This window comes from Rhinopithecus bieti, unplaced genomic scaffold, assembly GCF_001698545.2.
Source record: "Rhinopithecus bieti isolate Rb0 unplaced genomic scaffold, ASM169854v2 scaffold_9919, whole genome shotgun sequence".
In the NCBI taxonomy this organism is placed as follows: Eukaryota; Metazoa; Chordata; class Mammalia; order Primates; family Cercopithecidae; genus Rhinopithecus; species Rhinopithecus bieti.
Genome location: NW_016806411.1, coordinates 471,615 through 498,946, shown reverse-complemented (window position 1 = coordinate 498,946; position 27,332 = coordinate 471,615). Strand labels below are relative to the sequence as shown.

The 27,332-nt window shown below is 44.8% G+C and overlaps 1 protein-coding gene across 1 annotated transcript in view; it reads right to left on the bottom strand.

Moving 5' to 3' along the window:
• The window catches only part of SHC3 (SHC adaptor protein 3), a 174,186-nt gene that overhangs the window by 62,494 nt on the left and 84,360 nt on the right, over positions 1 to 27,332 (bottom strand). Inside the window, exons 4-7 of the mRNA XM_017876177.1 lie at positions 13,999 to 14,062; positions 11,281 to 11,400; positions 7,349 to 7,402; positions 1,517 to 1,568 (exon numbers count right to left, since the gene is read on the bottom strand). Coding sequence (XP_017731666.1) covers positions 1,517 to 1,568; positions 7,349 to 7,402; positions 11,281 to 11,400; positions 13,999 to 14,062 — 290 coding nt within the window. The remainder of the gene's footprint in view (positions 1 to 1,516; positions 1,569 to 7,348; positions 7,403 to 11,280; positions 11,401 to 13,998; positions 14,063 to 27,332) is intronic.

The following is a 27,332-nucleotide window of genomic DNA, read 5'->3' as shown; positions in this document are numbered from 1 at the left end:
CTCTTCCTGGTTTGCAGACGGCGCTTGCTTGCTGTGTCCTCGCACAGGTGGAAAGAGGGTGAGGGAGCTCTCTGAGGTCTCTTTGACAGAAGCACCAAACCCATTCATAAGGCTTCCCCCTCATGACCTAATGACCTCCCAAAGACACCACCTTCAACTGGGGCCTTTAATTAATGCAATACCATCATATTGGGGGGTTCTATTTTAACATGTAAATTTGGGGGTGACATGAACATTCAGTCCATAAAAGGGCCCCTGTGTTGGTGGTGCCCTCAAGCACCAAAAATGGTGGAGATCCTTTTCTGCATCACAGGTCTGGCACTTGTCTTCACAATATCACTGCATGCAAACCTGAGAGAGTCTGGTGAGGCAGCCACGGGACATGTGGAATCGATCCTGATTCCCATGCCACTGGACAGGAACTGTATTGTGGGCAGAAAGTACTCTTGGTTTGCCCCCGAGAAACCAAGTCAATGACTCAGGGCTAAACTCCTTCAGGATCTGGACCTAAGGCTTATTTCCCAGCCTTGGCGGTACCTTGGAAACACCTGAAGAGCTTTTAGAAAATGTTGTCTGGGCCCCACTCTCTGAGGCCTGAGCATTGAGATTTCTTTAAGCTCCCCAGGCAGTGGCATGGGGGAAGGTTCTCCATAGAGCCACATCAAGGATCAGTTCATCTGTTCTGTGTGGACTACCTTAAAAATATGTCCAACATACAGCATTGGAGGGTAAGTAGCAAAACAGAATATTAGGATCTCATTTGTATAAAAATGTTAAAAAGAGAGTGTATGTATATGGATAAAAATTACGCAAAGCAAACTAGAAAATCTGAGTTGGTACCTGGGGTAGGGGGCTCGTAGAAGGAAGTGCTGTTTTGTGCTGTTATTAATTCCATTTGTTATTTCATTAGTGAGTTTTAAATTGCAGCTGTGGTGTGGTGCATCAGCAGCTGCCTGGGATCCCAGGGTAGTGCACCTTGGTCAGTCCCACCCACGCCAGCCATGCTACCATCCAATGGGCTTTGGCTTTATAAATGACTCCCCCCATCCAGCCTGTGCCTGAGGACTTAGAAGCTGAAAGGGGTATAAGCAGACAGCACCTGAGCTCGGGCACCGGCCTCTAGGGCTGGCAGGGCAGAGTGAAGTAGCTCTGTGTGGCTTACTGGGCACTGGACACACACCAGGAGCTGAAGCTGGGCAGGAGGATGGGCAGCAGGTGGTCTTCCAGGTGTAGCCAAGGCCACTGTCAGAATACGGGCAGGGGCTGTTTGTGTGTAAATCAATTGTACCAAACCAGCTATCTGGATACAGGTGTGTGTTTGGTGGTCAGTGAGGTCCAGTACCTCCTAACTCAGCCAGGCGATCTACAATCCTTGCAAACCTCATTCATCCTTAGTAATACAAGATGGCACTGCTCATTGGTCGGGAGGGGGCTGAGATAATGAGGACCAGCTCGTATAGAATGTGAAGGCTGGCTATACACAAATGAGAGACTATAGGGGTCAAGCACTTCTTACCTCTGCGATTAACAGGGTCCTTAGCCACATATGCAACATAGTCAGTTGTGTCCTGTTAAAGAAGAAAGAGATGTCTATATCACTAGTCACAAGTGAGAGAACACACAGTGAGGGACACAGGGCACAAACCAGTGAGCTTAGAAGGACTCAACCACCAAACAGCTAAAGAATCAAATGCTGCCTAAGAAACAGCCCACAGAAGACTCAAACTATATAACGTGGGTAGCAACCACCCAGAGGGCTCACATTGCAGACTTTGACTCAGCAGGTCTGGGGTAGGATCTGAGGTCCTGCACTTCTAACCAGCTTCCACGTATAACCTGAGGCCGCAGTGTCTCAGTATCCCACGGGAGCTGGTTAGAAGTCCACTCACACTTTGAGCAGCAAGGAGAAAAGGCATGTTCAATCACCCAAGAAGCTTTAAAAACATTGATACCTGCGTCCCAACGTGCAGACAATCCGATTTCATTGGTTTGGATGTGAAGCCTGCGCATTAGTTTTTAGATGCTCCCTAGGTGACTGTAACGTGAACCACAAGTTAAGAACCACTGCTCTCAGCTTTGTCTACACCAGTGGTTGTCCAATTTGAGCTGGTATCAGAATCCCCTGCAGGGCTTGTTAAAATAGAATGCTGAGCCATATCCCTGAGTCTCCAATTCGGTAGTAGTTCTGGGGTAAGGGCTCAAAATTTGCATTTCTGACAAGTTTCTAGCTGCTGTTGCTCTGGGGGCCACACTTTGAGAACTGCTAGGCTAGAAGAAAACCAGAGTGGATGTTCAAAGGCTGACTGCAAATGCTGCCTTCATAGTGGATGAGATATAATGGTTATTTTCTTCTTGGGTATACATAATGATCTTAATACTTAAATATGTTTTAAAAATATGAGCTCTACTGAGAAGTCTCATCCTTCTGTATGAAATGTGAGTTTCTTTGCCTGCCTTCTCACATAATCAGTGCACAGGGGAAATGATAAACTCAAAGTAGACCAAGGCAACCACGTGCATTTTAATTCATTAACAAATAAGCAGAGGAACCAATAATTAGCTCAACTCTTGAAAGCAGAAAAGACTCCTCTGCAAAGCTGATACTTTCAACATTCAAGACTCCATGGGGCAACTGGTAAAAGTCTACCCCATTTTGGCAGACATTTCCCATATGTTACTGCTTTGAAGGGCTTCACCAGCTTATTGATACACTCCCGATGTTGCCGGTACCTAAAGGCTCTGTTGTGACTTGCTCCACTGTTTTCTCTATGGGCAAAGGAGACATCCCCTTCTTTCTCAACAGTGCCCTACAAAAGCTCTCCAAGGAGAGAGGGATGAGGGAGAGAGTGAGTATGGGGCGGCCATGTCACTGTCGTGGGACATCTGCTGTAGGATCAGGTGGGTGGTGCTGGGCACTTCTCCACACCCCATCCCGCTGGATCTTACACAGCCCAACAAGACCACACCGGTGTAGAATTCTTCCAGCAGCTCTTGAGATAATGGTGTTGTTTCCCCCGTCACTCTGCAGGGTGTGGCTCAGCTAAGTTGTTTTCTTTTCTGCTCAGGACACTGTTCCCTGGTGTATTCACAGGCTGACTAGGGAAGGGAAGTGAAAGATTGTCCACCTGATCAAACTGGCTTCTGGTCATTTCCATCAAGGGGGATCTGGTCAGAATCTGAAGTTATTGGCAAAAACAAGGATGACAGCTTGTAATCATAGACACTTCCTGAACTCACGAGACGTGAATGTCAGAAGGATTCTTAGAGAGCATCTAACAGAGCACCAGTGTTTCTCAAGCTGAAATTCATGGAACCCTAGGGTTGGACAGGTGCCTTCTCCAGTGTCTGAGATGTCACCAGCATTTGAAAAAATTTTCATTTTCATTTCCATGATTATCTTAAAAATTAATACAAGAGTATGTGGGATCATTTAGATGACCACTGTGTTATCAAGTTCTGCATACAATCTCAATGCCAGGATTTGCATCTGGGTTTCCAACATTATGAGTACTAGGTTTTCAAAGAATTAGAAAGAAAAGGACACAGGGCAGATCCTCTGCCCACATAAAGCAAATTAACATTACATTTGTACATGATGTACAACTGAAGTTTTTCCTTGAATAGAAGAAATTAGTGGAAGAATTGAGTCATCCAGGTGCCATGGTAATGGAGAGACATTGAACTGAAAAAATTCTGCCCCATGGTGGCCAGGCCAGCATCACATTGAGAATGGAGATTTAGTTTCAGCAAACTTTGTCCATCATAGCAAAGCAATATTACATTGAATGTCATTGGCCTTACAATGTTTACTTGTATTTGACTTTCAAATTTAAGTAGGGGTTAGAGTTAACTAAAAAGTATAAACATTAAGAAGTTTATTTTTAATTTATTTTTGCACATATTCAGGTAACAAAATTAGAGTCAGCATTAGTAATGAATACAAGGAATTTTTTTTGCATTCTTACTCTGGCTCAAAGTTGGGTAAAGAGGGACAATAGAGAGACATAATATGTCCCTGTCTCTCAGATGGTCAATGGCCAAGCTTTTCTGATGCCAATATTGATCCTTTTCTGGCAGAGCAGGCAAATATATTACCATTCAAAACAATGTTCTTGTCATCAGGAAGCACACTAAGTTCCAAAGACAGAGCTGCAAAGTGCTGTTCTGCATCTGTTCTATCCCTGTTCCCGCTCCCCAAGAACCCCTGAGCCTGGCCATTGTTCTGCCATTCTTGGGGTGGTCTTTTAACACTGCTAATTACAGCATACCCTTTTTAGAGGGGAATTAATAAAGTTTTCTAGTCTATCTTGCTTGCTAGTTCAAAATACCATTTTCCTAATGGGTAAACTGAGGCACTAAGTCATTAAGTGACATGTACACTTGGCAGGAGAACAAGGACTAGAACATAGAATTGTCAGCTTTATTAAAAATGCCTACCAATTATAATGTGCTAAATTCATGGTTACAAATCAATTTGGAATGTAATCTCATGTACAATATAAAATGCATTTGTATTGGTTAAAATGGAAAGTAACCAGGCTTCCTGTCCTGTGTTATGACATTTTATAAACCAGAAAAAAGAAATCACAGAAAATATAACAGGTTGTGGATTACTTTAAGGATTACTAAATGTTTCTAATTTTTTTTAAAAAAATAAGAGGTGATAAAGAAATCTGAAAAAAAAAGTATAGTCCTATGTGCTTCCTGAAAATAAAATAGTTTTGACACAAACCAATGTAATTGGCTCCCAACGATCTAGATATGTGTGTTTTCACTCATAATATCAACATTAAGACAGGTTTAAGGTGAGTTCTTGAAGGAAGCTATTAATGCAGATGTACAAGACATCTGCCTTTTATATGTCAAAACTGGGTTATCCTCCAAATTTAAGAAACTATGGTTGCAAACATCACAAGGGGCAAGCAATTTGAAAACTACTGCAAATTAGTTAAGAAATAGGTGGACATATACATATAGACAGCATCTGAAGAAATGCACCTTAGGCCAGGTGCAGTGGCTCATGCCTGTAATCCCAGCACTTTGGGAGTCCAAGACAGGTGGATCACTTAAGCCCAGGGTTTGAGACCAGCCTGGGCAACATGGTGAAACCCTGTCTCTACTAAAAATACAAAAAAACTAGCCAGGCATGGTGATGCGTGCCTGTAGTCCCAGCTACCTATGAGGCTGAGGTGGGAGGATCACTTGGATCCAGGAGGTCAAGACTGCAGTAAGCTGTGGTGGCGCCACTGCATTCCATCCAGCCTGGGCGACAGAGTAAGACCCTATTGGATGAGTTCAATTGGGGAAGACTTCCACTTTCTAAATATGCATCTCAATGAGGACTTTCATCTTACAATAAAATGTAAGAAATTATAAGGATTAGAAAGAAAGGAAAAGCATAGCAAGGGAAGGGAAGTAAAAAAAAGAAGGGAAAGCCATTGTGGTTGACTTTTGACAAGAAGACCCTAAGTATGAAAAAGAGCCCAAGCCACTTGACCCTATGGAATGGCAGGTCTCAGGGCTAAATAGTGCTCTGACCATCCTTTGACAATTAAGCAGAGACAGGGGGGCAAATAACCATCTGTTGGGTGGGCAAATCCCTTCCCCTGCAGAGTGCTCTTGGCTCAAGGGTCTGAGATGGGGTTGCTGAGAAGCAGCGGGGTCCAAGCCTCTCATGGCAGCTCATGCTGGCCCAGGCAGGAGAGATGCCCAGCATGGCCATGATGCCTGCCTCTGGCAGCTGCCACAGCAAGGCAGGAAGAAGTACCACTTCCCTGTTACTGAGATTGGTGGCCCAATTGTACTGTCCTTTGGAAATGTCAAGGCTCTGGAGTCCACTTTGACATTGCTCCTTCAATTTGGTTTCCAATGTGCCACCGGTAATTTTCTAATCCAGTTTCCAAGGTAGAAGGGGTATGGAAAGAAAGGTAGAAAAGTCACAGGGAAAAGTCCCTACTTGGGCTAGTAAAACACAGGGTCCTCAACCTTGAGACGAAGAAATCTTGGACCAGTAAACTTTTATGTAACATCTGAAGACTGCCTACTCATAATTTGGCTAAAGAATGCAAAACAGTAATAATAACAAAACACACCTCTAGGACATTATTTTATATTAAAAGGCTATTTAATACTAAAAAAGTAAAAAGGATGTCTTCTTAGGATATAAGATCATTTTTCAGTTGAATAAATTTAGCTCCAGGGAAAACTCCCTCTATTATCCTAATTTTAAAACTTTTCTCCAAACTGGTGGAAACTTTACCCAGACACATGAAAATTAAGATGAGAACTTCCTTTTTTTTTTTTTTTTTTTTTTTGAGACGGAGTCTGGCTTTGTCGCCCAGGCTGGAGTGCGGTGGCCGGACCTCAGCTCACTGCAAGCTCTGCCTCCCAGGTTCACGCCATTCTCCTGCCTCCGCCTCCCAAGTAGCTGGGACTACAGGCGCCCGCCTCCTCGCCCGGCTAGAACTTTCTGGAGGGTGAGCCTTCTTCCCCCTCACTTCTGGAAAGGGCTGACTTTGCTTTCTTCCCTTCGCCCTCTGTGCCTCGCTCCTTTGTGACCAATTTCCTGCCTGGTTTCTTTGCAGGCCCAGGCTGTCCACAGTGAGCAGCCAGTTTGTGTGTGGATTCCACTCCGTCCCGGGAGCGGGAGGTGGTTTTCTGAGTTCACCTTCATGACAGTACAGTTTAGATGACATGGCCACTCTGAAGCTGAATGCTGACATCCTTTGTAGCATTCCTGCCCAAATGTGGGAAGCAAATTTCCTTGTTATTCCGCCTTCTTCATTAAAGATGTGAAGCAAAAATAGAACATTCTCATTCTGTTCTCGAGTCTGCCTCTTACTCTCTCTCTCTCTGCAACTCCTTCCTTGTTGGCAAAGCAAACTATTAAAGGCTGCAGTATTACACTGGGAGAGAAAAATGCTGATTTTAAATGCTTATGAATAGAGCAGACTAAGTAAATTCACATTCTTCAGGCAGACTTAAAATATTAATATGGAGGTCAAATAAAAAAATAAAAAGTAGGGCAAGAGCAGAGTGACAGCGTGAGAAGCCCACGGCAACTCTGGGGCCGGGGGGACTATTTCATCACCTCGTAAGAATGCCAGTGCTTCCAGGATTTTTGACAGCTTTTGGCTAATGAAATGAAAACTAATGGTCGGGTCCTTGTCACAGGTTTCCCCTAAAAATAAAATGATGGCCAAGAAGACCTTTTATGGAAATCAGGAGGGGAAATTTGTTGGCATCACAATTCACTTTTCTACGGTGTCTTGCAGGGCGTATTTTGAAGCAGGGATCCCTTCTCAGAAATTCCCGACAAGAGCAAGAGACCAACCCCAAGGGCACTTACCGGGTCTCCCCCAGAGGCGAAGGAAATGGACCGCATGTGGTGATTCGCTATGATCTGCCAGGCCCAAAACAAGAAACGAGATGTGCTGTTATCGCGCTTTCCACATTTTGGAAAAACAACTGTCTGTTGGCAGGTATTACAAATTGACATGTTTTCCTGAAAATTGGTACCTATATAAAAATAATGATTATAAAAGTAATAGCAATAGATCACCTTTCACAATCTGATGACTGCTGTCCAGCTGCTTTGCCAGAATACTGTCCGTGAAGCCTCGCTGCAGCCTGTGATGTGGGAACTATCACCATCCCACTTTACAGGGGAGAAGCCAGAACCCAGAGGGGTCAAGTGGCTTGCTCAGATTAAGACAGCTGGTGATTAGCAGAGCTGTGATCTAACACAGGGTGTGTATAGAGCACCCTTAACATAAGTGACTCCATCTTAGAAAAAGACTCCATCTTACATTTCAAGAAGCAACATGCCAACAGGTACCAGATGTTTGCCTAATGAATAAAGATGGCACCCAACAAGATAAGGACATAAAAAGGTATATTCTTTTACTATCAGTCCTTACCAGAGGACTTTGGTCATAAAAAGCAGGACTTCACCAGCTTGAAACAGCCTTCTTAACAGACACCATCTTGCTGTCACTGGTGATGAGCAGCCAGCATCTGCCAGTGAAGGCTCTGCCCACATCAAAGACTCTTCCTTGCAAGACATTGTTGTCCATCTGGATCAAGCCAGGACACTCTCTTTGTCCACGTCACTTGCCCCAGAATGGTTTATTAACCCCTACTCCTATCTCTTTTTCTCTTGATGTTAAATGTTACTTGGTTTGCTGTGGAATGTTCAATCTGTAACATTTATATACTGATTAAGTATACTCTTAAGTATGGTTTGCAATATTGACTGACCTGGGGAGTGGCTTCAGCCTATGTGCCCACAGCTCTGATACGGAATGAACTCCATGTAGCTCATGGTTTTTGTTACTAAAATAGCTTCAGTGAAAGTCTGACCTTGTGGAAAGACACAAATGTGCATGGGTCTGGTTCTGTCTGACCTTGAGTCGCTTATGACAGGGAGGCCCACCCCGAGGCTAGGATCTTAACAACCATGCCTCTTCCAGAAGGAACCTGTCTCACCCACACACCAAAACATCTCAACTTACAGATTATGTTTCCAAAAACACACTGGGGTCTCCGATATAGAACCCACAGCTAGAATGGGGGGAAATGTGGCCCGTCTTCCATGTTATCCCATTTGTATCATGTACATATAAATTAGAAAGCCAGCGTCCAAGATTTCACCTCGGCACTGTCTAAAGCACTCTTGTAATTTATCAATGTGAAATCCAGAGCAGACAATCCGTGTTAATTTTAAAATGGGAAATTTCCATTAGCTTTATAAACTGCAGCGTACAGTGGAATTTAGTAGACACTGAGTAAATTAGAAGCTCCCCTAAATTTAAAAAGCGACATAAGTCTTCCACGCTAATTTTATCTTTTAAAAGACAATGTAATGACATTGAAGTAAATTTCTGGGGATGGGAACAGAGCTCATCTCTATCCCAACATAACCAAGTTCAGTTCTGCAGAGTCCCCTCGGGCCCCTGTCCTCGGGCAGTCAGTCAGAATTTACATGGCTATAATCACACTTCCCAGGGGTTTGTCCAAACATGCTCCTGTGAAACTTGAAATAAAATATAATTGAATTATAACAGAAAATAAGATAGTTTTAAATGCCTACTTTGGTTATCGGCACTTACAACACCTCAGGATCTAGAAACCCCTGAGTACATAAGTGAATAGAAAATGAGGCTGGCTACATAGGTTGCACCCAAGCCCCAGCTGAGTTAAACTAAAAATAGTGGCCTTTGCAGCTCTCTGGAATCTTCCCTCTGGCGCAAAGGTAGAGGGCTCCTAAGAGAACAATGATGAAATAGCAATCACCAGAAAATGATAAACTATGGCTCCCAAAGTTTTACATTTTTGCTTATTTAATTTTTGCTTATAAGGCAGGTCTAAAACTGAAGTTTGGAAATTAAATTGGAAGCTATGATTTGGAAAAAAAAATGAAAGTCATGTTTGGTCGACATGATGCATGGGCCTTATTCTGTGGTTGTATGTTATCTCTTTGAGTAAGACAGAAATTGAAAACCAGGGTAAGAAAATTAGAGCTAATTGACCTAAATCACATGTTTTGCCCTGAGGGTGTTGCGTCTCATTTCCACTTGGAACTCTGTACAGGGGAGCGGCTGTTGTCTTGCTGCTGTCTCACCGGATGGAGAAGGGAGTGTCTAGCCAGGCTGTTCTCAGTTTGCTACAGCTGGGCTCAGAAGTCAGCTGGAAGGGAGAGTCAGAACCCTGTGTGCTTGCCCCCCACCCAACCTTCACACACTCATCAACCAAACTACCAGTCCCCTGGGTGTTCAGAACCTGCCACTTTGCCCCATCCGCCCAAACCAAGGGCAGGAAAACATGAACTGGACACCCGCTTCGGCTGCCATGTTCTAGGACAGAGAGGGCCAGCCCAGTCTCATTCTGCTGCTCTTAGTTTGTTTTCTGTTTTACTGAGGTGGGAGGGGAGTTCAGGGAGAAGTTCCCACAGATTTAAGAAGTCTGAGGACCAAACAAAAGGTCCAGGAGACATAGGAAAGGAACAGCTCCAGGCATGAAGGAGAGTGCAGAGGTGAGCCCAGCCCACAAGCCTTCATGAACAGCTCAGCCTCAGGCCGTGCCAGAGAAAGGCTGAGCCTGATGAATATTCAGAATCCACAATCGCCAGTGCTAGTGAACTAGTCCCTTAGACAAGTTAAGATAAAAAGACACAAGGAATTATCTATCAGTCCTGTGAGGATAACAGGAGGCAGTGAGAAGTGGTATCTAGTTATAGCAACACAAAGCCTGGGTTTTGCTTCCCATTTCTGTGCTAGATCTAGGATTTATTTCAACATCTTGGATAGCAGGTGGGGGAATAAGCGAAGCTGGAGGTGCTGCTCACTAACCTGGGGAATATGGAAGTCAATCAACAGAAATATATATAGTAACATAAAGGTCACTGCGGGCATCCCTGGAGGCAATGTCGGAATCAGGTAGAGTATTATATAGAGAGGTCCCATTCGGGCTCCAGCTCCTACTGCCAGCCCCAAAAGCTGGCCCAGAGCACAGCAAGGAAGGGGAGTCCACACTCCACACCCCACTGGATACTGGTCAAGCATTTCAACTGCGCCTCATTTGACCTTCAGAAGTGCCTTGTTGGTAGCTAAAATAGCTACTCAAACACCCATTTTTCCAGCTAAAGAAATTAATGATGACTAGATCAGAGAAATCTAAAAGATAGACACTGTGCAGGAATGCAACCATCCTCAATAAAATTAGCCTTAATGAACACTGTGGCTGTGGTGTCTCAGTCAGCTCCAAATTCATTCCACACTGGCTATTCCATAGACAACACCACTTCTCATTACCCCTACAACAGTATGTACTACAAGATGCTCCAAAACAATGAGCCACTAAAGGAAAAAAAAAAAAAAAATCACCAATTAGACCATGACATGCTATCCACTTCAAAGGTAATAAAATAAAATATAGCCTGTAAAACCAATCAAATATGGTGTAAAAGAAAAAAATAAGGATAAGGACATTAAGAAGAGACTTTGCACACACATCTGTTTTTTGTTTGTTTGTTTTTACATTGCATGTAAACAAATGATTTCATGCATTATCCTCCAAAGAAATAAAAAGCAGAATTAAAGAGAGCCAGTTTCATTTATCATTCTCTTGGTGATCCTTCAAAGTGGCCAAATTTCATACTCTAGTAAAAATGTGACACAAACATCTGCTATGTGAGCTCAGTAAAGCTGCAAGGAAGACGCCTGCAAAACACTCATCAGCTGGGGCTGTGGGCAGGAACAGGGGATCTGAGCACCCATGTACCTGTTTGGAGTCCGGAGTTCGCAGGTTCAGACTGGCCGTGGAGATGGTCAGAGAGATGCTCATTCCCGCAAACTGGAGGTTGCTCTTTCCCAAGATGCTGGACAGCATTTTGCTCGGAGGCTGTGAAATTGAAGAGCATTATTTTAGCTGTTTCATTTCCATCTCAAAGGGTGGGGAAGTAGATGCTTGCCATACCCCCAAACTCTCACTGATTGTTCCTCCCTCCTTAGGCATAGGAAGACAAAATGTGAAATGAATAAGCTGGGAGTGGGGGGATCCAAAGTTAATATGCAGATTTTAGAACATGCAACATGCAAATTATAAACCATGTAATATGCAAATGCTGAGGTGAGAACTCCTGCAGGCAGGCAGAGGCATCAGTCTTCCAGGCCTTTTCTCTGGCCCTGTTGGGAAGTGTCTCATGGGGAAGCCCTCGTATATAAACCTGGGAAAAGCCCATTGCATTTTGCAGGCTCAGCAACCTGGTATCATCACACCTACTTCAGAAGAAGAGTCAAACTAACTTAGAGGAAGACTAAAGCAGGCCAGCTCTAGGGGATTACAAGAATCCCAGAGAGCTGCAAGGATGTTCGCGGCCGAAGGGAATGGACCACAAATTTTTTGGTGCACTCTCCCTGGTCAAGGTTCTCATGAACTGCCCTGTTAGAAACCCATGGGCCTAGAGCCAGCACAAGGATAGATAGACATGGCCTGGCTGTAACTGGTGTATCCATTACCCTGTCAGAAATGTCCTTACAGGGGACTGACAGCCGTGTTTTGGGGCCAGGGACCTTCTTCCTGGGTACCTGGGTGGGCAAGGCCCTTTGGTACCAACCCATCCTTTCTTTTTGGATTAGAACACTCTCTCTTTTGATATGCTAATTAGTTCCTAACCAGGTGCACACCCTTTTTAATCTCCTGAAGGAGCTATTTAAAAACAGAGATGCTGAGGCCCCACCCATGAGATTCTGGGTGGAGCCAAGAAATGGGCATTGTTTCCACCAAGAGAACCACGAGGGTGCCCCAGGATGAGCTGGGACCTGGAAGATGAGATTCCCCTTCTCCGTTCTCAGTTGCCGTCCTAGTTCCTGTAGTGGAGACTCTGGAGCCTTGCTTGGTTCCCCATGGACTGGCCAGAACACAGTCTGGCACATCTGAATCTTCATTCAGAGTTCTCTGCCGGAAACCCAGCTGCCCTGTGGATGCATGAAAGTCCCCAAGACCTGAACACAGAAATAAGCTTGAGCCTGGGATCAGCAGAGCCACACATGCAGCTGCCCAGATGATCTGGATCAGGAACGTGCAGCCTCAGGGCAGATTCAGAGGTTCTTTGAAGGACGGTTTCGCCACAATTCAGATTAGGCATAGAAAAGCCTTGATTGTGGATTTTGCTGGGTCTTCACTAGACACTTAACTGAAGAGGTTTTCACGGTTTCTTCTAATCCAGGCTTTTTTTTTTCTTTCTGGCTCAGATATCTTCAGGATGAAAATTCCTAGTGCAATGTTTGAACATGCAGCCTGTGGAGCCCAGACCTCTGAGCTTGCTCTCAGACAACAACTACCCACACTGCGGCCTTTCCCCTCCGTGCCACAGTTGTCGTTGTCTGTAATATGGGGATATCCAGTGGTATTCTAGTGCTGGCTTGGCTCAGCTGATGGGAGCCAATTATTAAATTTTTCAGAATTTTATAATCTGACGATTAATCACAGTTGTATTAAAAATGAATGTACGTAAATTTGCAATTAAATAAATTACCTTTAAAAAAAAAACAGATGATAGGGCCAGGCATGGTGGCTCACGCCTGTAATCCCAACACTTTGGGAGGCCGAGGTTGGTGGATCACAAGGTCAAGAGATTGAGACCATCCTGGCCAATATGGTGAAACCTCACCTCTACTAAAAACACAAAAATTAGCTGGGCATGGTGGCGTGCACCTGTAATCCCAGCTATTTGGGAGGCTGAGCCAGGAGAATCGCTTGACCCAGGAGGCAGAGATTTCAGTGAGCCAAGATCATGCCACTGCACTCCAGCCTGGGGGATAGAGCGAGACTCTGTCTCAAAAACAAACAAACAAACAAACAAAAACAATAAATGCTCAACACGCATCACTTCCTAATTCTTTTGCTGCATTAACTACTAACTGCTTTCCAAGTTATTGATGCCCACGGCACCTGTATGGTGGAAACATTACATAACCATGAGCTACTACATATCTCTTCCCGACTCTGTCTTCGAGGGATATCATTTTGAGAAATTGAAATCAGCCACAGGAGAAGTACTGACGTCACAGAAATCAGAAAATGCTACAAACTCTACTTTTCATTCCCCTGCCCAACCTGGAGAGCGGGTTGTTAAACACTTACCAGCACACCACTGGGGATCTCTACCTCATTGTTGTAATTAAGTGAATTGATGTATTGAAAGTGCTTAAAGGAAAGCCTGGCCCTGTTTTAAGTGTCTGTTGTTACCATTGTCTTCAGAGTTTATGCCACAGTGAGTGAGTAACCAGGGTGTCTACTTCTGAGGCAGGGACAGCTAACCGTCCTCAACCACATGAGACAGAAAGCAATCTAAGCCCTTTATGCTTTTAGAAGTAGCACGCGCCAGGCCACAGAAAGAGGACAATGAATAATTCTGTGTGACTGAAGATACCGAGTGGCGAAAAAGAGGAAGCAAAGGGGGAGACACAGTTAGACACAGAGCATGGAGGACAGTACCTTTCTCTTCTTGAAGGCTCCCTTGGCACCAGGCACAGCTTCACAGACACGGCTGATGGCTTCCCTTAGGACAGGAAGAAAAAGCCATTTTATCATGTGTCGGTGGGGATTATGGAACCCAGAGATGCTACACTTGCACATCCAAAGAAAATAACTGCCCGTTTATTTCAGTATAGAAAACAGACCTGCCAATTTGGAAGTCATCCAACTCTTCTTCTAAAACACAAAACTAAACAAAACGCAAACAGGTCATCATAAAACCTCTCCTGGCAATATTCTAGCTCTCTTTGTTGTGGCGGCTGGATGCTAACAGTGTCATCTGTGTCAATGCTACACTGTTTTGTTGTTGTTGTTGTTGTTGTTTAACATTTTGCTAAGATTCTGTTTTTGTAAGTCAGCACCCTAAAACACACTCTTCCCGACACTGTGATGCTGTCCATCTCCATGACTTTGGTCAGGACATCAGGCCCAAACCTAATCAACCACCTCGATTGATCAAGATCCTTCTTAAGTGGGTTAGAATGTAATTAAAAGAAACGTGGTCATCTGACTTTTATTCCCAGTTTCTGTGGTTAGTGAATCTCACAAAATCAAGAGGGGTTGGAAGGAGAAGAGGAACTGCAGGGTGTATAAAGGAGCCAGCAGTGAGGTGATGTGCAGGGCAGTTCCATGGAACAGCACTGGTGAGGCTGCTGGGACGTGCAGGCATGGTCCTGGTGGAGGAGGCAGAGTGCCCTGGTACTGAGTGGCCAGGAGGCATGAGTCCAACACACGGTTCTGCATGGGGGCAGGAAGGCCCCAGAGGGAGAGGAAGCAAGACAGGATGGTCACAGCTGAGGGCTAGGGTGGCAGGAAGAGGATGCTGGAGAGGAAACACAGCTCAATCTCATGACCCAGCCTAAGTGAGAAATGCCTGGGAGGTGGGCAAAGGTGGCTCCAAGTCAGGGGTCCAGAAAAGAGCTGGTGACCCTTTCCACTCACACATGGAGGGAAAATACATAGAAAAAATCAACAGGGACTTGGAGACACGGTGAATGAGAGAAGGTAACAGGTCCTCAGAAACATTCTATAAACTTTCTAGGTTCAATACTTCTTCAAATTAATTTCTACCATGTGGACGAAAAATAATCACCGTAACGACACAGTGCTTTTAACAGAAATACGTCCATATCAGTTAGGCGACTGACTGTTAGGACAAGGTTCCCATTTGCCACTCAATTCATTGTAGAGAGCAGGGAAGGAAACATTTTTCCTAAAACTCAGATGCCAGGAAAACCGTAGGCAACGAATCATCATGACATGGAAAAAGTGAAGCAGGAAACAAATGTTTTTTGATGTTTATGCTTACTTCTATTCATTTTATAATAATATTCTAACTGTGGTTCTATCAAAGTGACCAATCACGTATCATCTAAAGTACTTTCTAAAAGCTAACTTCTTATTAAAGAAGGTCAAATTGTCTCTTTACAGAACTATATAAACCTATTATGTATATTTGATCTGTTTAATTTTTAGAAAACCAGTTCAGCGAATCTCTGCATTGTATTCCTTACATTAAAGAGACATACTTAGTTGAGCAAGGCAGCTAAACCTCTGATGGTTCCAGCCGGGTAGACAGATATTATATGGGGAAGTGTCTCCCTTTAATCACTCCATAAATATTCCTAATAAACACTATATTTATTTTACCATCCACCGACATGGAGTCTAAAAGAAAAAAATCAGACTCCAAGGACAGTTATCCAAAAAGACACACGGTTCCAAATGTCTCATTTAGTCAGCCCCTGGAGCTTGCAACAGGGCTCTGCTGCTTCTGTGCTACTTTGGGGGAAGGGAGGTAGAAACTATTCATCACCAGTTAGAAGGAATTACAAAGCTCTGAAAATAGTTAACATTTCTTTCCAATACCTTTTCACACAGAACGGAGTGCACAGGTCTCAGCGCACATTCGTGGACAGAAGAAGTTCCAAACATTTCTCAGAGCTCGCGTCCTCAGGGAAAATCCTAAGGATCTCACTTGTGAGCCTTTAGAATCCCCAAAGGAGTTTTCAAATGAAACTGCTTTTTAGAAAAAGGTTCTCTCTTCATCACTGGCATAAATTCCTTCCTAATGCTCATACGATAACACGTGTGTGTGAATTCTCATTTCAACCACGCTGATGGTATCTATTTCTGTTTGAAATAGAAATGCAGCATAACTATTAATAACTGCAATATTTAGATGCCTGGAATGAGTTACTTTAACTCCAAAATCTAATTTTAAATGTAACTATTCTCAATTCCCCCTCTCGCTGTTTAAGTGCAGTACATTTTGGTAAGCAGTACTGTTTCAATTTGTTCGTTTAGCAATCATTATTTAGCTTTATGTAATTCCACTTAATCCCCATTTGAGTCTCAGGTACCAATTTTGCCCTGTTTTTAATCATAGGGATTGCTTCTTAACATTCTGTTCAGTATGACCCTGTTTCTGTGAGCCAAATAATGACCTCAGAACTCGGCTAATATGAAAATGGGACATTTGGCAACCTCTGTGGTCATCTGAAAGTCTCGGAAGCCAGCCCAACCGCCAGATGTGAACGCTCATTGTCGTCATGATTTCACCATCTTCCCTTCAGAACTGGACTCTTTGAAATCATGTAGTAGCATCTTTCTCCCTCCTCATCCATCTCACTACAGCCCATCCCAAGGCCCCACAAAGAATGGTCTATGTGACTGGCATGGATCAATGCACATCAGCAGAGAAAGAGTTACCCAAGAAGCAGCATTTGAGTGAGTGGGCAGCTACCCAGGAAAAAATTACGTTGAGCTCCTATCTCTTGCCTTATATGCAAATAAATTATAGCTGGGTCACAAATTGAATTCATTTGTAATGAAACGATGAAAGTAGTAAAAGAAAACTGGGAAGAATATTTTAAAATTATCTTTTAGTGGATAGATGTTACAAAATCCAGAAGCCATAAAAGAAAAATATTGACACACTCAATAGCATAAAAAAATTATGGACAAGTAAATATGTAACATTTCACAGTCAACAAAGTAATTGTCTTAATAAAAGTCAGCAAGGACACTATCAAAAGCCCAATAGAGGGCAGAGCAAAGGATATGGATAAAGAGTTCTCAGGAAAGGCAATACGCACGCCTCTGAAAAACACAAAAACATACTCAACTTTAATCATAACCAGAATGTAGATTAAAGCCTGCACTGAAATTCTATTTTCATAGCCAAAGATTGAAGCTTTACAGTCCTTTGCAAGGAAGCAGGCACCCTTCTCAGTGCTCCGTAATACCCTCCCACCTCCATACCCTGTGTGAGTTTCTTGCCTCCTCTGAGAACCCTGAAACTCTAAAGTTCCAGCCTCTAAACCTCCCCCTGCTCATCTCCTCTTCTGGCCACTGTGTGACCAGGACCCTGAGTGAGTGTGTGCTGGTACAATAAGAATATCCCACTCCCTTAGTCCTTTCTAATTCAATGCACACAGTGGGCCCTGCTCCTCCCTGGGCTGGACGGAGCCTTGAATCTAATCCACTCGCCTCCACACAAGAAAAAGTCTTCCATCACTTACGTGTAACCCCATTTATCTATTTTTAGTAATAAACATGTCCAGGCCCAGCAGAACAGTAAAAACCCTGACCTTCATTTAAACCTCTCTTCCTCCCTCCCCAAGGCCTACCTAGGGAACCTCCAGGTGGCCACGGAAGAAAAGGCCTCCTAACCTTCCAGCTGCAGCTCCTGACCCCTTGGTGAAGTAGGGATGACTGCAGGGGGTGGATACAGAGAGGTCAGGGATGGAGAGGTGACACTGACAGCCCCAGTGCTGAGCCCTCTGGCCAGGCTGGTAGTACCCTGCAGGGAAACAGGCGACCCCCTTGGTGTTCCTGGATGTCCTCCCGCCCCCATGCCCTGTGTAAGTTACTTGTCTCCTTTGAGACTAAATCTCCAGTCTCTAAGCCATGGTGAGCACCTCCCCTCCAGGGCTCCACACCACCCCTCTCCTCTCAGGGACACTTTCCTTTTTTTATTTGAAGACTCCTCCCCAGGAGCAGGGAGGTGCCCATGGGTGAGATGGACAGTGTCTGATCTTCACTCTACATACTCACTCCTTCCCAGCATCCACACCAGTGGGGAGCTCCAGCTTCTTGCTGGTGACATTGCTCCTGTCATCAGCAGAAAGCCGACTGGGCCACATGGGTACCCGTCCCTGGAACCAGCACCTTTGCCGGGCTATAGCAGGAGGGCAGTTTCTCCTCAAACACAGCCACTCCTGCTGCATGCTTCCCTGTGTGAGTCAGACATTAGTCCATGGGGCCACCCAGGCCCTGGTGACATGTGTCAAAGTCTTGGTCATCTCCTAAGCCCCTCATTGACTCTGAAGCCAGAGGAACCATTGCCCCTCCTCCATGGGAGGACTCACAGGGCACTAAGGACTTGCTCTTTTCGCTATGTAACTTTGGGGTGAGGGTTGGGCAAAGTACAGCAAAATAGATAATCACTCCTCTTTCCAAGCCCTTTGTAGGAGGGCCAGCCCTCCCTTGAACTGTTGGAGTCATCCTATGCCCCATGGACTCCAGGCAAAGTTAACCAGAGTCCCATTTTACCCTGCGGTTGCCTCCCGCCCTCCTGTCTGAAGGAGCCTCAGGGTCTCTGGGCTCTGAATGCTTCAGCGGCCGGCAGCTCACCCACCTTCCCCACTGGCCACTCATCGCCGAGTACCAGAATTTTACAGATAGATACCACACCCAATTGCTAGCTCCGCTTCAGTGTCTTAAAATCATCACAAACTTGATGTTTTCAAACCCAGCCTTAATTTTCCCCATCAAAAATATTTCTCTCCTGTCTTCCCAGGGCAGAAAACAGCACCGTGGTCCACCTGGCAGCTCTCACCCCACCCTTACCAGCCACACACCAAACCTATCACAGTCCTGCCTCCATGGGGAAGGTGAGCCAGGCTGCGCTCCCCAGAAGCCTTCAGAGTAGTGGAGGAGACAGGATAACACAGTCACACATGTACTATGAAGGACTGGAATGTGCGATTCCACCTTTCAGAGTAGCAAGAGGTCAGTTACCTGGTCAGCAAATAAGGCTCAATGCCAAAGAAGCAGGTGCTGAAAGAGGCAGTGGAGGAAGATCCTATAAAAATACAAACCAGACCAGGAAGGAGCACAGCAGGACGGTGGACGTGCAGGAGCGCCAGCTGGCTGGGGCAAGTGTGCAGAATCCTGGGAGACAGGCAGAGTCATGGAGGTTTCTGATTCAGGTCTTAGAGGCATTTCAGGATATGCCAAGGAGCAGGAAACAACCAATGCCTTTTTAGAAGACCCTGATACGATAGGAACAGCCGCGGTGTGCAGACAGGTAGAAAGGGCTGCGAAGCTGCAGGCAGGGAGATGAGCTGGGAAGTGACTGATGTTGTGATGGCCAGACTGGGATTTTGAGAGTGAAAATGAAAAGAAGACCATTTGGAGAAGAAGCCCACAGACCTGCTCCATTATGGAGACTGATGCTGAGGGCGGGCCCACAGATGACTCACTCTTTCATCTGGGGAACGGCCTCTCTCTTTTTCCGGAGGGTCATTTTCTCCATCCTGAAGCTATTGACACCAGGTAGACCATGTCTGAGAGCTGGATTTGCAGCGGGGACAGAGCTGGGAGGCTGCCAGGCCAGGTTGAGGGCACGTAGGAGCCCAGGCACCAGGAGTGAGAGTTCAAGGGCAGAGGGACACAGAATCAATGGCTTCTTCCCAGTTTCATCCACAGCTAAGCAGGTTAATTTCCCAGCTCCTGCATGCTAAGCGTCTAGCCATAACCAAACCATTCAGAGAAACTGAGTCAGAAATCATAGGCATCAAAAATACCATAAACCTGATTTTTTAAAGTCATTTGACCAAGATGTGTTGAAATCACTTCAATCTTGTATGTTGCAGACGTAACGAAAGAGCCATGGATTTCAGAATCTGCACACCGTTGGAGAAATTGACTTCTCTTACACCTTAGCAGTTCACCGGTGCCATTATAATCCCAGCATTCTCCTGAGACCTCATTCTGTGCCTCAGCCTTTGGTTTACTCCAAAAAGGCGTTTAAATATACACACAGGTGTAAATAAATACTGGCTGGTAATTATTAAACAGATGCCAAAAAGAGTATCCTACATATTCACATAAAAGCCCAAATAATGAAACTAGGAAAGAGATTCCTAAACCATGCTGAAAGAGATCTCACAAAGTGAAACAAAAGCCCTTGGGATTACTAAGAATGTATTAACCAAAAAAGTAAAGCCCAACAGAGACAAAATTGAGGCTAATTTTCCTTCTATGGTTTAAGTAACTAATAAATAAAGTTCACTTGAGGTCACAAGTCATGTCACAGGCATCTTCACTGGACAGATCAGAGACTTACTTTATTCTTATAAAACTTTCATTGAGTTTGTTTTCTCCTTTAGAATTCTAACAGTTGGGTTAGAATAAGCCTTTTGCTCTCAAATTGACTGCTTCCTGATGCTGATATGCCAATCAAGGGGAGAAATCCACACTCAGTTTTCCCACAATTTTGTAAATGAACCAAGTTCTCAGGCAATGAGGAAGGAGCCTCCAATCTGTGCTGCACCCTGAGGGAGATGGTGCCACGTCCCTCAGATGAGCCATTGAGAAGCTGGACCACCAAGGTGCTGGACCCGTGAGCAGCTGGACTGGGCTGAACGGGGCTGCCCAACACAGTGTGGAATCCAGAGACCCGTGGAAACCCTGCACACACCTGTCTTCACTGCTAGTTTTTAGGAATTACTTATCTTTTGGGAAAGATGCATTTTGTGAGATCAAATGTCACAGGTTTTAAAGATCTCAGTTCCACTGAAATCTGCTTCCTTAGTCGTAAAGCATGAATACAGGTGAAGTGAGCAATCTTGGCCCCAAAGGGGACCACTGTGGGGCCTGACACCTGGCTGGGACTTGTTCTAAGTGCTCTGAAGGCATTCTGTGTGCGTCCCATGAAGTTCAGGGCAAGTCTCCATCACGGCGTCTCCCTTTTGCACCAGTCTTGACTGAACCACGTAAACCTGGACTGAATCCCTGGTCTCTTCCCTCAGCCTTCTTTTCACTCTTCCTTGTAAAATGGCAGCTAAATCATTTCAGGTGCTTTCCTCAGCCAAGGCAGTCAGATGGCTCTAAGATGGAGAGGCCAGTCTGTCTCCCATGCTCTTGCAGTTCCCCATGCCAGATCCCTGAGGCAGTGAAGAAATGTGCCAATAAAATCTTCCCAATAACGTCTTTTTCCTTAGGATTCTGCAGGTGGACAGATACAGGTCTCAGAGGCCACTAAAAATAGGCTGAGACAACAGGATTCCAAATGTAGCCCTGATGGGCAGTCCTGATCCACGCAGACATGTTGTCCATAATTGTTCCACTCGGGGACCTAATGGTTTCCATCCAGTTTCTGTTTAATTCAGCTTCATACAAGGCTTTCCTGGGGCACAAACCTGCAGAAGGTAACACTGAATCCACCTCCCAAAGACGCACATTGGCTCTCCAAAATAAGGACACAGGGCTCATCAACCCTCAAGGCATTAGAATCGTAGAAATGCTTTCCAAACACCTCCTCATCAACCTGGCGAGGACTGCCCAGTGAGCAACCACATAAGTTCCTTCCTCAATAAAATCCTCGGGATACCACATTTCCAGATTTACAGCAAGGGCTTCCATACAGCCCTGGATCTGTATAAATGATTAACAATCAAACCTGCACTGGGGGCTTTCTGTGAGGGTTAAATGACATATCTATGAATCTATAAAACTTAGCATTAACAGAGCCTGGCATGGGGCACATGCAGATTAACCATTCATGTTACCATCATCAATATCTCCACGGAAGAAACAAAACTATTTTCCTTTGCTGTCACATCACTGCTTGAAACAAGCCATCAGTTCTACAGCAGATGCCAGCTGGGTGTCCTCCAATTCAGATCCCCAGGCTGAGGGCTCAGTGTCCCCAGGACTGTGCCCCACTTCCAATGCCAATCTCAATCCTACTGGGGTAAAACAAAGTCCCAGTTTATTTTACCTCTCCTTCTGACTAACTGGCTACAAATCAGGGTTCCCACCACCCCCAGCTTGGGTTCAATTAATTTGTTAGAATGGCTCACAGAACTCAGAGAAACACATTTACTGGTTTATTCAAAGGATGCAGATGAAGAGATGCATAGGATGAAGTATGGGGGAAGGAACGTGGAGCTTCCATGCCCTCCCAGGATGTGACGCCCTAGAGAGGATCCTCTGCATGTTCAGCTGTCTGACAGCTCACTGAATCCAGTCTTATTGGGTTTTTACAGAGGCTTTGATCATATAGGCATGATTCATTAAATCATTAACCATTGCTGATCACTTAGTCTTCAGCCCTTCTCCCCTCTCCAGAGATTGGGGATGGGGCTGGAAATCCCAACCCTCTAACCCTGCCTTGATTTTTCCTGTGACAAGCCCCCAGCCACCAGTCACCTCATTAGCATAAAAAACAACACATTACTCTGAAGATTCCAAGGATTTCAGAATCTTTTAGTTGTATGCCAGCAAACAGGACAAAGACCAAACATATTTCACAGTACACAGTATCCATATCAAAGCTGCTTGTGCATGTTATCTTTCAGTTGTTGGGGGCACATGCATTGATCCTAAGATAATTTTATATGCAAATAAATATATACACATATACACAAGAAATATATACACATATACACAAGAAATATATACACATACACATACGTGGCCCATGGGGTGACTGCGCATCCTCCTCACCACCATGGGTTCCACCATACGTGTACACACCCATCCACCCACATGACACGTATGTGTGCATCAAGGGGCTCCAGATGTTCTTGGCTATGAGGTACAAACCCTCAGGAAGTCCACAGGAGAACTGGAATTAAAACTAATTTTCCTATTTTCCAATCAAGGAAACTGATGGCAACAAAGTCAAACACATAATAGTAAATGTCGTCAATCAGCAAATACCAGAAGTTCTTTCATCCAAGCAGCCTAACATGTTTCTCTGATTCCTAAGGTGAAGACCACCTTACCATAGCATAATTTCTCCAGCACTGGCCCCTACATTGGGAGGAACTAATACACTCTGTGAGACTAACCAGAGCAAATCAGAATAAATCAGAACTTTCCCCTCCCCTCACCAAGCAGTGCTTAGAGGAAAACAGAAGTGTGATGTCAGATGGCCTCCCTGCAGCTTGGAGGCCCTTTTAAGGAACTCCTCCCCCTGCTCTTGGGGTACCTGTAGGGGGACCAGATCCATCACAGAGCTCAGGCAATCAGTGTGGGAGGGAGGGCCAGGGGATCCCACATGCCTGCTTCTTGTGGTGGTCCACTTTGCTCATTCAAAAAGTTCCTCACTTGTTGACATTTTATTTTAGGCATTTGTAAGGCAATGATAAATTATTATTATTATATACTAATTCTAGACGATGTAAACCAAAAATAAAATTCTAAGTCCACCAACCAACTGAATTGACCTTTCCTCTTAGTCAAGAGTATTCCAAAGTAAACCTGAAAAACTAGTTCAGGTCCTGATGGGAAGGGGGGTCAGACATGCTTCTTTACACACTCCTCCCTTAGAATTCAGGCACAGCAGACCAGTATTAAGATGAGAACAGAGACCTTAAGATTGATAGATCAGACTCTTTGTAGCAATAAAATACCAACATGACAGATAGCAGGCCCTGAAGGAAATCAATGTATTTTACCTCAAATTACATTTCTATGACATATTTTGAAATGGCCCTGCAAAGTTGTCTCTTGTAGGGAAAATCTACACTCTGTAGAAAATCCTCTTCCCTTTCCCGGTCTTTTTCTGACCCAGGAGAGATTTAATTATGATTCTGGCACCTTTTAGCATTGGGTAAGTGACCTTTATCCATTTTCTCTGAAGCCTGCTACCTGGAGGCTTCATCTACATACTAAGAACCTTGGTTTCCACAACCTCTTATCTTAACCCAGACACTCCTTTCAATTGATTCCAGGTCTTTAGATAATAACTCTTTCAACCAATTGCCAATCAGGAAAATCTTTGAAGCCACCTATGGTCTAGAAGCTTCAAGTTGTCCTGCCTTTCTGGACTGAACCAATGTACACCTTACTTGTATTGATTGATGTTTGCCTGTAACTTCTGTTCCCCTAAAATATATAAAATCAAGCTATAACCCAATGACCTTAAACACATATTCTCAGGACCTCTGGCAACTGTGTCTCTGGCCTTGGTCACTCATATTTGGCTCAGGAAAAAAACCTCTTTAAATGTTTTACAGAGTTTGACTGTTTTGTCAAGAAGACGAAAACACAGAATACGAGAAATCAGCATAAAGCTTCTAGAAATAAAAACTCCATGGACATAATGGGTCTGTTGTTTTTAAAAACATCTTTAATATCAGGGAAGGAGGTACAATGCAATCAGTAGAAAGGCCATCAGAAAAGAGGAAGGAGGAACAACGAGCTATGGAGAAATGCTGATGGGACAACCAGAGGGAGAGGGGCCTGCATGGACAGCAGGCAGAGGAGGGTATAGGGGAGAGGCATAGCATCATCGTCATAGCAAAGGGATGGGAACAGAGAGCACAGAAATTCCAGCAGGCAGGATGCATCCACAGCGCCCACGGGAGGACCCAGCAGAGGCCGTGAGAAAAGCCTGGGCACCGCAGAAGCAGCAGGAACCATTCTGGGTGAGACCACACCTGCAAGGCAAGAGAGAAGATGCTGGTTTATTCTTCACGAACTGTGAACGGTGTTCCTCATCTGCAAAGCTTCCTGTGGGAGGTGCACTTTCCACAAGTATTTATTTAGATGGTGCTATCGACTCAGTGGCACTGTTCTGTGGCAGAATCTGCCTCCAAGAGGCATTTCCCCTTTCTGATCACTGGACAGAGCCTGTCCATTCCAGAGCAGTTCTACTGGAGGGTGCACCAGAAGCTGTCTGTCCCATCTTAGTCCTTACCTCTGACCTCTTTCTATCAATATTTGTGTATTTCCACGTACATGTAAAAAGAAGCCCCACTGATAGAATTGGAGGGGGACAGAAAGCAAGAGGGAACCTTAGAAAGGGCCTGAGTGAGACAGAATAAAGTTTCTAGAAAGCATATCTTGGAGGTGCCACGTGCAACGCTGATCTTGGAGTTAGGAGACAGAACCTTGAGGGGTGGGGCAGGAGGGAACTGAGACCTAGGGCAGAGTATCCAGCTTTTTGAGAACCAGCTCCAGACCTTAAAGCTCACACACCACCAGAAGCCAGCACTGCCCTTAGGCAAGGGAGCAGCTGCTGGGTTTTCTGTCCCCTGACACACTGAACCACCATACCTAACACAAAGGAGTGATCCTTCCCATTGGGGAAAAATAAACTAAAATAAAAGGAAATAAACTCAGAGGAGGTTCTTAACTCTTCCCAGAATCACACAATATTAGTGGAGTCAAAATCTGAATTGAGTTCTTCCAGGCTTCAGAGCCACTTTTTCCCAGGTCCCAAGTCTTCTTGGGGGCATGGGGACGGGGAGGGGTCAGAGCCCACAGGAGCCCCTGACTGCTCTGACTTCAGCAGTCCACACGGTGACCCAGGAGGTCACACCACAGTCAGCCCCTTCTTGGAATGAAAAGTAGGAAGCCCCCAAGGGCCACAGCTCAGGCGAGGCAGAGCGCCATCACCCAGAGGCCTGCCGGGCAGGGCCCCCAGCTCTTGACGAAAAGCACTAAATTAAACATACCTGCCCTGCTTTTAAAAATCACCCATGCACATCCTCAGGCCCACGAACAAATACACGGAGCCCCGAGCACCAGCATGGATAAATCATGGTCAGCGAGGCCCTGCAGACAGCATCTTACTTGATTTCTATGACAGTAGGAGATGTGGACGTTGCCCTTACTCCAAGGTGGAGATAAAATATATCTCCACCCATATATTATATGTAAAATTTTATCTCCACCCATTTCTCTTTCCTCCAGAGACAAAGAGAGTCTGGGACATTGGCCAAGACCACAAAGCTCTTGAACTGGGCTCTCTATGACACGAGAACATGAGACTAGATGCACGGAGTGGAGAGAAATGACAAAAATTATCCAGTCAAAGATCATGCCACCTGATGTGGCAACAGCTTTGGAGAAAGGCAAGACCATGGCCTCCCAGTGTAAGGTTATGGTTGGGAAGTAATTCTGCACCTGAATGCAAGCTGACCCCCACCCCAGTAGTTCTGGCCGGCTGCTCTGTTAAGAAGAATGCTGAGGTCAGTGTGATCGGTAACTGTCACTTCTCTGTCACTCTGGGGGACTTGGGGGTAATGGGAGGCTTCCCCCAGGAGGTGAGGCTGCACAGGACCTTGGAGGCTAAGGAGGTTTCGGAGAGGAGGGTGTGAGCTGAGCACACAGAAATGATGAAGAGAGAGGTCAACTGAGCCCACGCGGATTGGGAGTACACCAGGGTGCAGCCACAGAGAAAGGGAAGTGAGTGGCCTGCAGAAGGACCCACAACAGGGAACCCAAGATAAAAGGCAAGAAACCAACATGGGTGGTATCCTGAATGCCGGGTGAGATGACCTTCCTAAAGATTTAAGGAGTGAAAACTATAAAGAAATGAATATGAGGGTTTGCTGATGCAGAGCGAAATGAGGACCAATCTTTTCCCTCTAATAGAAATGGAAATGACGAGGGGAGGGTGGGGATCCCCCAGGCACATCTAGGACAAAACTGTGCAAGACATAGCATAACAAGTCAGATATAGCCTGGGCGAAGAAAAGCACCACATTGTATTGAGAGATATAAAGCAAGATCTGAATACATGAAAACTCATGCTATGTTCCCAGAGATAAGGATGAAGAATTATTACGAAGTAAATTCTCCCCCAATTAATTTAGCAATTTAATTCAATTATAATTGTCAACCTAATTGAGATCTTTTTGCACTGCAGAATATGTTAGAGTGCATAAGAAATTTCAAAAATTGTGAAGACAAATTTTAAAACAAGGAAGAATAGCAAGGAGAAATACGTTCTGCCAGATGAAAATCATGACTATAACACAACCAAAATCAGAACCAGAAGTTAATGGCACACAAACAAATGCCTCAGCAGAAAACAAATGTTACCAGTGGAGTGAAATTAAGTGTTTAGAAACAAAGTATGTGGCAATTGAAAATACAGTCCAATGGCATTTCACCACAGTGGGGAGATTTGGGCCAGGCTATCTTATTACAGGTAAACTAAAAATCCATATATAAAAAATAAAGTAAATGAAAATATTAAAATATTAGTTTGATCTACAGTGAAGCAGATTATCAAAACAGGAAAACTACAAGCCATAAAGGAATGA